This window comes from Humulus lupulus, chromosome 9, assembly GCF_963169125.1.
Source record: "Humulus lupulus chromosome 9, drHumLupu1.1, whole genome shotgun sequence".
Classification (NCBI taxonomy): domain Eukaryota; kingdom Viridiplantae; phylum Streptophyta; class Magnoliopsida; order Rosales; family Cannabaceae; genus Humulus; species Humulus lupulus.
Window position 1 is genome coordinate 153,125,876 of NC_084801.1, and position 12,295 is coordinate 153,138,170.

Below are 12,295 nucleotides of genomic sequence, written 5' to 3' on the forward strand. Positions count from 1 at the left end.
AACTCTTATGATCGGTGTATATCTCGCACTTCTCCCCATATAGATAATGTCACCAAATCTTCAGTGCGAATACCACCACTGCTAATTCCAAATCATGGGTACGATATCGCTGCTCATACTCCTTCAGCTGTCGTGACGCATAAGCTATAACCTTCTCGTTCTGCACCAACACACAACCCAAACCCAAACTCGACGCGTCACAATAAACCACAAACTTTCCTTCCACTAAAGGAAAACTCAGCACAGGTGCAGTAATAAGCCACCGCTTCAATTCTTGAAAACTGTTCTCACACTTGTCTGACCAGACGAACTTCAAATTCTTTCGTGTCAATTCTGTCATCAGTGTAGCAATCTTCGAGAAACCTTCCATGAACCATCTATAATAACCTGCTAACCCAAGGAAACTCCGAACCTTTGAGGCATTCCTTGGCCTAGGCCAATCTCTAACTGCCTCCACCTTAGATGGATCCACCTTAATCCCATCTTCACCAACAATGTGTCTAAGGAATGTCACTTCCGGTAGCCAGAACTCGCACTTCTTAAACTTGGCGTACAATTGGTGCTCTCTTAACCTCTGCAAAACCTGTGAAGATGTAGCTCGTGCTCTGCCTCTAAACTGGAGTACACTAAGATGTCATCGATGAAGACAACCACAAACTGATCTAGAAAATCCTTGAATACCCGGATCATTAAGTCCATGAAGGCTGCTGGGGCATTGGTCAAACCAAATGACATGACCAAAAAATCATAATGCCCATACCTCGTTCGAAAGACCGTCTTCGGTATATCCTCATCCTTGATCCTCAGCTGATGATAACCAGATCGAAGATCAATCTTCGAGAATACTGTCTTTCCCTGCAGCTGATCAAACAAGTCATTAATCATTGGTAGAGGGTACTTATTCTTGATGGTCAACTTGTTCAATTCTCTGTAATCTATACACATCCTCAGAGTCTCGTCCTTCTTCACAAACAGAACTGGAGCACCCCATGGCAAAAAACTAGGCCTGATGAACCCCAAATCCAGAAGCTCCTGTAACTGTATCTTCAATTCTTTCAGTTCTGCTGGAGCCATCATATATGGTTCCCTCGACATTGACTCTGTCCCCGACACTATTTCGATGACGAACTGAACCTCCCTGTGCGATAGCAGTCCTAATAAATCCTCAGGGAACACATCCAAGAACTCACGAACAAATTTGGTCTCCTCCAACCCTGCTGGCAACACTCTGGTAGTATCCACCACACTAGCCAGGAAACCTATACATCCTCCATGTAATAAGTCCCTGGCTCTCAGCGCTGATATCATGGGTACGCGGGGTCCACATACCACACCCACGAAAACAAAAGGATCCTCTCCCTCTGGTTCAAAAGTCACTTTCTTCTTCCTACAACCAATAGTAGCTATGTATCTCACCAGCCAATCCATTCCCAAAATCATATCAAAGTCCTCCATACCCAACTCAATCAAGTCTATTGATAACTCCCTACCATCAACCATCACTGGCAGTGCTCTAATCCACCTCCTAGAAACTACCAGTTCCCCTGTATGCAATATAGTCCCAAACCCCGCAGTACAGTACTCAATCACCTTACTATAAACAAATGAATGTGTAGCACCAGAGTCAATCAATACAGTCAAAGGAGAGCCAGTGCTAGAAAGCTGACCTGTCACCACAGAGGGACTAGCCTCGGCCTCTGCCTGTGTTAAGGTGAACACTCGAGCTGGAGTCAAGCTGTCCACCTTTCCTGCTTCCCCTTTCTTCACTGTTGGGCAATCCTTCTTGAGGTTTCCCACCACTCCACACACATAGCAAGCCTTGGGCCAGCATTCATCCAGATGGCGTCTTCTGCACATAGTGCACTCGAGGTAACTCCTCCATGTGTCACCGCCTCCCTGGAGCCCTCCCTGAGCACCCAGACCCCTCCTATCAGGACTAATAGCGGTCGAAGTGTCAGGGGTCTTTCTCTTCAGATCACTGGGGGGCCCGCCCCTACCAGATACTGAATATGGTGGCACTGTCCTGCGAACCTCCTGTCTCACAGCATTCTCCCTCCAAATCTTGTTTTTTGCTTCCTCAGTGGTAAGAGCCCTCTCAACAGCCTGGGCATAAGTCGTCCCCCCAGGTACTGTTGTAATTCTCACATCTCGGGCTATCATAGCATTAAGCCCTCTGATCTGTCCTGCCTAGCTGCATCTGTAGGCACAAGATCTGGTGCAAACTTCGCAAGTCTATCAAACTTCAGGGCATACTCTGTAACTATCATGTTGCCCTGAACCAACCCCACAAATTCATTCACCTTTGTTGCTCTGATGGCAACATTATAATACTTCTGGCTGAATAAGTCCTTGAAACCATCCCAACCCAGAGTAGTAACACCCCTGGTCTGTGATGCCACTTCCCACCAAATGTGGGAATCCTCTCTCAGCATATATGTGGCACAGGCCACCCTGTCATGAACCTCTACCCTCATAAAGTCCATGATAGTGGTAATCATACTCATCCACTACTCGGCCATTAGTGGATCTGGTCCCCCCTCAAAAGTTGGAGGATGCTGCCTCCTGAACCGCTCATACAACGACTCCCACCTATTCCCAACCTCCAATGGTTGTACAGCTGGTGCCACTGCAGGTGGCACAATGGATGCAGCACTCCCTAACGAAGCCTGCTGTCTCAAAATTCAGATCTGCTCATCTTGGCTCTGAAGCTGGGCTTGCATAACTGCCATAATCTGCTTCCAGTTCTCAGGGACTGGCAGAGGGTTCTAGCCCTGATCATCATCACTTGCCTAAGACCCAGTGTCGACAAGTCGTACAGATCATCTTGGACGCATAGTTATCCAAGTGAATCTGTAATTAATGACTCGGTTGTCAGACTATGATGACAGGGTAACAATCTTTCCATGCATCACCATTGGAACATAACAAATCACAAGTAATCAAGATATAACAGTTCATCCAAATATTCATCCACATGCAACAACAATGCTAATAAGCATGCCTCAATATCATCACATAACAGTCAAGGGCCAGGCCCTATTAGTATCTTATGCTCCTTATTAATCAAACAAATAACAGGAATCATGGTTCTTTCCAATCACTTAAACATATAAATATGTATACACAATTACCAAACCCTGAGTCGAGCTTGTCTTTAGCAGCGAATGTACATGTCCAGCCAGTCTTCAAGAACCCTTAAACCTAGGATGCTCTGATACCAAGTTGTAACACCCTGGATAATCAAGGTCGTTACGTTGTGTGATTATAAAGGTGCAAAACTTGCTAATCAAGTCATATAGTTGAAAACGTGACCCTAAAATTGTAATTATGTTAGGGTTAAAAGATTTTGGTCATAAATAGGAAATTTCTCATTAAAATAAATGTTTAATACATGGGATCCCAAAACAGGTTTTAAAGGACAATTTACAAAATTTCAAAGTTTATGTACAACCACAAGCCACTCTAATGGAAAAATAGGCACTCTAGGTTCTTCTGTCCCTGATCCATCCCTCGGTCGTGGCAGCCGATTAGCTGACTATGTACATTTAGCCCTAGAGCTCTCCAACTCAGGACTGGTCCACCTTGCCCTTGCCTTTACCTGCACCACGTAGCACCCGTGAGCCAAGACCCAGCAAGAAAACCATAATATAGAGCATAAACAATACAGACAAATAAATAATCCACAAAGTTGTTAACCAGGTAATCAGCACGCCTTAATAGTCATATACTTAGAGAGGTCAAACAATTATTCAAAAACCAATCATCCTAGTATTAAACAAGTTATAATCATCAAACAACAATAATAACATATAAACATTCATCATACAATACTCAGGGTCAGCACCCTTAGGCCGCAACCTCTATTTAACCCACTGTCTCCAGCTCACTTAGGCCGAGCCCAGTGATTATTTAACTAACCTCAGCTACTAATGGTCGAGTCGTGTCCTGTGCGCAAATATCAATTTCGGCACTCTTAGGCCATTTAATTCATGCTCACATTGCATATCATAATCATACAACAATCACATTCAAATATAAGGAGCCCTTAGTCCCAACAATCACACATGGGTGCGTTTTCTTACATTTGATTTCGAGTGCTTTGGTTAATAGAGACGACCTTCAAACACGATCCCGTTCCAAGCCCTAGCATACACCTAGTCACATTCCATAAATAATACTTCGATGAGTTTGACATCCAAAGGACAATCTTGGGACCATACTCACACTCTCGGGATCCCAAGTTCCACCAAATGAGGTGGTGAACCCGTCCCCCGAGCCCCCAAGCGAAAACCCTAAGAAAATACCCAAAAACCAATTTCAGGAGGCTCAGAAGCGCTACAGTGCCACTAGGTGGGCGCTACGGCGCTAGAGTCAGAGATTCAAGACCCCTAGAAAATGTGGCATAGCGTTGTAGCGCTCCCAACCTAGCGCTACAGCTCTACATTCAGAACATGCAGAATTCTGGGTTTTCCCTAATGAACTTTCCCGAGCCAAAGCTCCATAAACCCACTCCAAACTTCAACTAAACTCAAAATTGACCTTATAACTCACTATACCTCAACTAAAACAATCCTAACAACATCAAAGACTTGGCTACAAGCATCATCAAACACAAAAACTAAACTTGAGCTCTGAAGCTCAAGAACACCATCTAAATCAGAAAACCCAGATAAACAAAGTTAAAAATTATTATCTCTGGTGAAAGAATCCGACCCTAGGTTGCCTTCAATGTTCCTCCAAACTTTGATTCCACCAATTCCCAAGTTCAAATCCTTAAATTCCCATCCAAAACCAACTTAGAAACCACTCTCAACAAGGTTCAGCAAACTCAGAAAAAACATAAACCATACCTTAATTTGGAAGCTAATTCCAGTTAAGCCACTTTACTTTCTTCAAGGATCAAAGTCCCAACACTTAGCCTAGACTTTCTCTGAGTTCTCAGCTTCAAAAATCCAGAAGAAAGGGTGAGAGAGAGAGAAAATCGTGTGGGGGAGAGAGAGTTCTGTTTTTCTTCTTTCCTTTTCTTTCCTTCTCAGCTTCTAGCCCTTCCACCTCTTTCCACTAAAGTCTAAGTGAACATAATATATCAGTTATTTCCCCTTAATGAGCAAAAGACTCTTTTGCCCTCCCAATTAAATCCAAGCCTTTTAATCCATCTAAGGGTATTTTGGTCATTTGCTCCCGATTCCCGCTAATTCCTCGAGTGTCCTGAATATTTACCACTTAAACCCTATCATCCAATTAATCACCAATTATTTTCCCCAATGTCTAAAAATCTTCAATATATTTCCCAAAAATACCCTCAGGCTTCCCCCGAGCCGGGTAAAAATCCCCGCCGTGACTATTTTGCCAAACCGCTCACTAGGATCTTCTCGAGCCATAAGCTACAAATACATCCACATAATAATGTGGTCTTAACAATTTACCACAAATAATCGCATTTATGCCCTCAACGGGCCAAAATTACAAATATGCCTTTATAAGCTAAACAGGTCCCACATGCTTATTAATACTCATAAACATGCATTTCATACATCCACATAATCATATAAGCATGCTTATCACATAATTATGCATTTAATCATTTAAATCATACATAAACCAATTATGCCCTCCCAGCATGCTAATCAGGGCCCTTAAACCTTATTAGCAATTTTGGGTCGTTACACTTTGGGGTCATGTTCGGGGCATTATTACAGAGGCATCTACGTTGTGTCGCCTATAGGAGGCGATGCAATGCCTAAAAGTTCCCAAGAGACAAAACCCCTATTAGGCGATGCATCGCCTGCTGAGTGGCTACACATCGCCTAGCAAGCGATGTATTGCCACCTAGTAGACGACACATCACCTGGGCGGTCCGTACGGGACTGTACAATTACGTGACTTAGCTCCAAATGATGTGTTTAAAAGCTCTAATCCTATTTGTTGGACTTAATGACGGTGTCTACTCTATAAATAAGGGTTATTAGAGTTCAAAAGCCTTGATCACACTTTTCAACTCTCTCTCTCTCTAGCTGTCAAAGATCATAAGTTTTCTCCAAGAAACTCACTAAGTATTGTTTGAATTGGTGAGTTTTAAAAGCTTTTCCAATCTTAAATCTTATTCTATCTTGTTGAAGCTTCATGCAACAAAGGGAAGGCTTTGAATAGAGATTTTGGATAGCGATGTTAATTCATGTATAAGCCTTAAATGTTCCCCTGGTATGAAGAATGCTCAAAACAAAGGTTGTATCTCTCTTATACTTAACTTTGTAATTGTGTTATTGTATTGTGTTGTACTTCTTTAATTGTGTTCATTATTGTTAGTTTTGATGATTAAATGATTCTAGATCTATGTTATAGTCATTTAATCATATAATCTTTAAACATCAAGATTTGCATTCATACATTGAATATGGTTCTTTGATTATCAAGATTTGTATTCATACTTTGAATTAAAATCTTAATTAGCATCTAGAATTTGTAATATTAAATTATTTCCATTATTCATTGTTGATTTAGAAAGTGTAAAGCCATAAAATCTCAACAACACCTACGGTGGTTAATTCTTAGGAATGGGTTGCTAACTCATTCACGACTATCTGACTATTTCCACATACAATGTAATAAGTGTCTATTATGTGGTGAGGTTGTCGAAACTTCAATGCACCTTTTCTGGAAGTGCCACTTTGCTAGCTCCATTTGGTTTGGAATAAATTAGGGATAAGGACTGACCATCTCCCCAATTTTACCTAGTTGGAATGGTTCCTTTTTTTCCTTTATGATGAAAGCATGCCACCAGGAGTCTCATTTGAGTATTTCTTACTGAGTGCTTTGATTATATTGGAAGCATTATGGAGGCAAAGAAACTCGCTGCTCCATAATATGACACATATGCAAGGCCAAGAACTAGTGAGTTCGATCAAGCATAGAATCACAAAATTCAAACATGCTTGAGAAGCAAATGATAACAATATGCAAAAAAACTACCCTCCCCCCCCCCCCCCCCCTCGTTGGATTGGATGGCATTTTACAGTGATGTAGCTATTGGAGATAAGGAGTCATTATTTGCAGTTGTAGCGGTAGATGGCCTTCGCCATCAGAAAGGTTTATTCTCAGATAGGTTCATGCAAACCAATAGAGCCTTAGTGGTGGAAGTTGTTGCGGCAGGAACAAGAATGGAAAATCTGAACGGATGGAAAAAAGTCATCTTCATAATGGATTCAATGAAAGTTAGGAATGAATTCATCATTCGAGAGTGATAGAATATAAAAACAATATTGAAGGAAATAAATGTTTTGTATTCCTTGAATTACCAAAAGAAAAACAGGTTACATTTATAGAGTCTTGGCTCATCAATTCCAAGAGCATAACATAATATGTTATAATCGTATACAGCCTCAATTGTAAAGATAAAAAAGAATATTGTAACTAATTATGTCATTAGAGCAAAGACCATGATTAATCACTGTTTAACATCCCCCCGCAAACTGACAAGCTGAGGGAGGACTGTGAGTTTGAAGCGTAAAACCTGGAAATGAGCAGTGACGAGAGGTTTAGTTAGACAATCTGCGACCTGCTCTGTAACGCCCTACTTCCTTAGAGCCGTTACCAAGTGAGTTTTAAGACAAAACAGTGTGCAATGAACTCGCTAACCGAGGTTTTTAAAACGAAAGTGTGACTAATCAAAAGTTAAGGCTGTAATCTTTGAAAATGCGTTATTTCAATAAAAACTTCTAGTATTATACATTTGGGATCCCAAAATAAGGTTTGAAAACTATTTACATCTTGAAATAAGTTTACAGTTGATTAGTTATAAAAATCATAGATTATTACAGCCATTTCTTGAATAAACCCCCAACCAAAGCAGTTGGGCAGGCCAAACATGTCCGCGTCGCTTCACGCTCTCCATACTCATGGTTGGTTGACTCAATCTATGCCCTTACCTGCAACACAGAGCACCCGTGAGCCGAAGCCTAGCAAGAAAACTCATGCAGTTCATAACATATGAAAATTATACAGTTAATCATATCAGATAGTCCACAGATAAACAGGTCAACCATTAGACTAAGCAAACACGGCCATGCCGCCCCAAAAGCCTTACCAAAGCCTGGGGTCTCGGTCCTCACTGTAAGGATATCACATGTATCCACTGGGTCCTACCCTGACTATAAGCATCCCATGTGCTAAGTGTTACTTCCGGCCCCACTGCCGTTCTCGGCCTTTCGTCGTTCTCAGCTCCATTGCCGTTCTCGGTTCCGTTGCCGTTTCATTCCACTATAATCACATATAGCATAGCTCAAACAACATTCAAACAAATATCAATTCATTTAAGTCTGCACCCTAACATGTAATGCAATATAGGGCCGTGCCCCGCAATCACACTATGGGCCCATGCCCTATCCTACGGGTGCTATAGTTTTCTTACCTGTATTCCGAGCTTCCTGATGCACTAAAGCCACGAGCACGGTCCTCTAACCCGAGCTTCACAAAGACCTAGTCACAACACGTATAAAACATCCTTTAATACTAATCAATTAAAAATCACTTCCCGGAACCAATTCCACACTCTCGGAACTCCCAAATTCCTAAAACAAATCATTGGAAACATCCCCCCGAACCCCCGGAGTAAAAGCTCAAAAATGCAAAATTTCAAGTACTGAAAATGGCCTAGTGCCGCGGCGCTACCCAAGAGGGCCGCGGCGCCCTACCCAATAGGGTCGCGGCGCCCAGAAAGTCAGAAGCCTCCCCCTGCCCAGAAATAGCCTCGCACCGCAGCGCCCAAGAACAGGGCCGCGGCGCTCCTACGCGAACCCAGAATTCTGGGTTTTTCCCTGCGTTTTCCCCGAGTTAACACCACTCCAAATCATCCCAAGCAGGTACCCATGTCCCAAAATCAACTCAAAACCCCACATAAACCATCTAACAACTCAGAAACATCATCAAAGAAACCCAAACACACAATCAAATCCCCAATTCACCAATTGGCCACACATCAACTTTCAATCTTCATACTAACATTCTAAGAGAAAAATCAAGCTTAGAAACTTAACAAAGAAGTGATAAATCCTTACCTCAGAAAGTCTTGGCTTATGATCAAGTTTAATTGCCTCCCACCCCTTGATCCTCCTCCTAGATTCCTCAAGTTTCAGCTCCCTTCTTCTCTTCTTCCTCTCATTGCCCTAGCTTTCCCTCTAGCTTTTCCTCTCCTCCATTTTTATCAAAACCAACACATATGCCAATGCCTAAACCGTGTACCCTATAATCCCAGCTGAAAATTGTCTAAACCCTCTGCCAAATGACCATGTTACCCCTCCAATTAATCCTTTCCTAAGTAAGCCATCAAGGGCACTCTAGTCCTTTCACTTATATTTCAATTCTACCATTTTCCAACTAAACTTGTTACCCACAGCAGTAACTAATGGTTACCCAGGTTACTCAATCACCAATAACCATTACCCGCTAAGTCTCAATTTAACCATAACAATTCCCAAGGTACCCCTAGGCTCCTCCCAAGCCGGGTATAAAATCCCGTTGTGACTTTTGAGTAAACTAGCTCTCTAGGACCGTCTCAGCACGTGCATCACAATAACAACACCACACTCACGTGGTACGAATCACATAATACAATTATCACATATATGCCCTCAGCGGGCTAAAATTACCAATTTACCGCTATCATACAAACGGGTTCCACATGCATATTTATTTCACCTAAACATGCATACTAACCACATATTCATTAAATTCACATAAATTAATGCAGTAAAACAATTATTGCCCTCCTGGCACACTAATCAAGGCTCCAAGCCTTATTAGCAAATTTAGGTCGTTACATGTTCGGTAGTAGGAGCATAAGCCAACATCAAAGCATGTTGAGCAACTTTTTCACGCACAACGTGCTGATCGATTTCAACGTGTTTAGTCCGAGAATGAAGCACGGGATTAGAAGCAAGACGCAAGGTACTAATTTTGTCATAGTAGAGCACAGGCAGAGCAGGCAAGGGAACATGTAACTCAGTGAGGAGAGACTGAATCCAGGACAATTCAGCAGCACCATTTTCCAACGCATGGTATTCAGACTCCGTGCTTGAGCGAGAAACCACCTTTTGCTTAGACGAAGACTAGGAGATAAGATTGGGGCCGAGAAAAACACAATAAGCACTCATGCTCCGACAGTCATCCGGGCAAGAAGCCCAATCAGCATCAGTGTAACAAATGAGAGAAGGAGCAGAGTGGCGATGCAAAGAAAAACCATAGTGTCCCGTACTTTTAGATAACGCAAAATACGTTTCACGGCCTGGAAAGGAACATCAGTAGGGGCGTGCATAAACTGGCAGAGCTTGTTAACAGGAAAGGAAATATCAGGGTGGGTCAATGTCCAATATTTCAAGGCACCAAGAATACTCCAATACTCTTTATTCGAAGAGAGGGGGATGCCATCGTGTAAGGATAAAGAACCAAGAGCCAGCAATGTAGAAAGAGGCTTGGAATCTGTAATACCAGTTTTCTAAAGAATATTGCAGATGCACTTTGTCTGACTAAGATGAAGACAGTCGGCAAAAGAATGTACCTCCACACCTAAAAAATAATGAAGAGGACCAAGATCCTTGACAGCAAATTGAGACTTCAAGAAGCTCAATAAGTTAGAGAGAAGGTCCGAGGAAGACCCTGTGAGGATGATATCATCCACGTAGATGAGAATAACCAGAGTATGACCCCCTTGATGCCAAATAAACATAGAAGTATCAGCCTTTAAAGCAACAAAACTCCAGCTGGAAAGAGCAGTACTAAGTTTAGTGAACCAAGCCCGAGGCAATTGTTTTAATCCGTAAAGAGACTTGCGAAGCTTGCAAACATGAGTGGGGCGAGTTTGGTCAATGAATCCTTGTGGCTGAGACATAAAAACATCTTCCTGAAGATCTCCGTGAAGAAAGGCGTTCTAAATGTCAATTTGATGCCAGCGAAGAGAGACAGCCACACTTAGGATGAGACGAATGGTGGTAGGCTTGATAACGGGACTCAAGGTCTCATGATAATCCAAGCCGACTATCTGATGAAATCCCTTGGCCACAAGACGGGCCTTATACCTGTCCACAGTACCATCGAGACAAATTTTGATACGGTAGACCCATTTACAACCCACGACACGAAAACAATGTGGAAGAGGAACAAGGGTCCAAGTGTTCTGGTCTTGTAAAGCAGTGAACTCAGCATGCATAGCAGCCTGCCATTTAGGGTCCTTGTTGGCCTCAGAGAAGGACGGCTCACATGGGGTACTTGCAGTCACACTAAAGAACACGCGAGGTTTAACAATACCAGCTTTAGATCTCATTAGCATAGGATGATTATTAACAGTAGTAATGGTAGGCGGAAGAAGAGGGTCACGAGAAGCAGTATGTGAGGGAATAAGGACGTTGAGGAAGAAGAGGATGAAGAAGAAGGAGTAGAAGAAGAAGAAGAAGAAGAATGGGAGGAAACAGGGGAGGGAATAGCAGGAGTAGGTGGTAGAGGAGTATCATGAAAGGAAGAAAACACTGGAGGTGTAGGCTAATGTGTGGGGAAACAGCCACCCAGAAAGGGTAGAGAGGAAATAAAAGATGGGGAAGGAGAAGATGAAGGAGGCGTTGGGGAGCATTCTGGGCAAAAGGGAAGCATAGTTCATTGAACACTACATGTCGAGTAACGTACAAACGAGTCGTGTCAAGGTGCAAGCAAAGATACCCTTTATGGTGTCTGCTATAGCCAAGAAAAACACACGGACGAGACTGAAATTCCAATTTATGGGAGTTGTATGGGCGGAGGAATGGAAAACATTAATAGCCAAATGATTTTAAGTCAGTGTAAAAGGGAAGTTTATTGTAGAGAACCTGATAAGGAGAGACATGAGAGAAGAGACAGGAGGGAATTCTATTTATCAGGTAAGTAGTTGTACTAAAAACATAGGGCCAATAAGAGAGAGGCATGGAAGAGTGAGCAAGAAGAGTAAAACCCGTTTCGACAACATGCCAATTTTTACGCTCGACACGACCATTTCGTTAAGGGGTATAAGGACACGAGAGTTCATGATGAATACCAAGAGATTGAAAAAATGTAGAGAGAGACCGAAATTCTCCACCCCAGACAGAATGATCATGCTTAATGGTGGCCTGAAATTGTGTTTGGACCATTTTGTGAAATTGAACAAAAGCAGTATAAGCCTCTGTTGGGGTTTTATGCCCTAATTAAAACCCAAATTCTTTGTAATCTCATTTTATTATCAATAAAAGAATAAAAATCATTTTTTGACTTGGTCAATCACTTTGCTCACATGTTT

At 42.3% G+C, this 12,295-nt stretch overlaps 1 protein-coding gene across 1 annotated transcript; it reads right to left on the bottom strand.

The window, feature by feature from the left end:
• Positions 1 to 10,921: 10,921 nt before the first annotated feature.
• Positions 10,922 to 11,314, bottom strand: LOC133800196 (uncharacterized mitochondrial protein AtMg00820-like). The gene has a single exon (XM_062238148.1). It carries the CDS (start codon positions 11,312 to 11,314, stop codon positions 10,922 to 10,924), a length of 393 nt encoding a protein of 130 aa, XP_062094132.1.
• Positions 11,315 to 12,295: the final 981 nt, after the last annotated feature.

What these genes read in the sequence shown, in the direction of transcription:
- LOC133800196 (XM_062238148.1), bottom strand. Translation starts at nt 11,314, where the DNA reads ATGAGATCTAAAGCTGGTATTGTTAAACCTCGCGTGTTCTTTAGTGTG.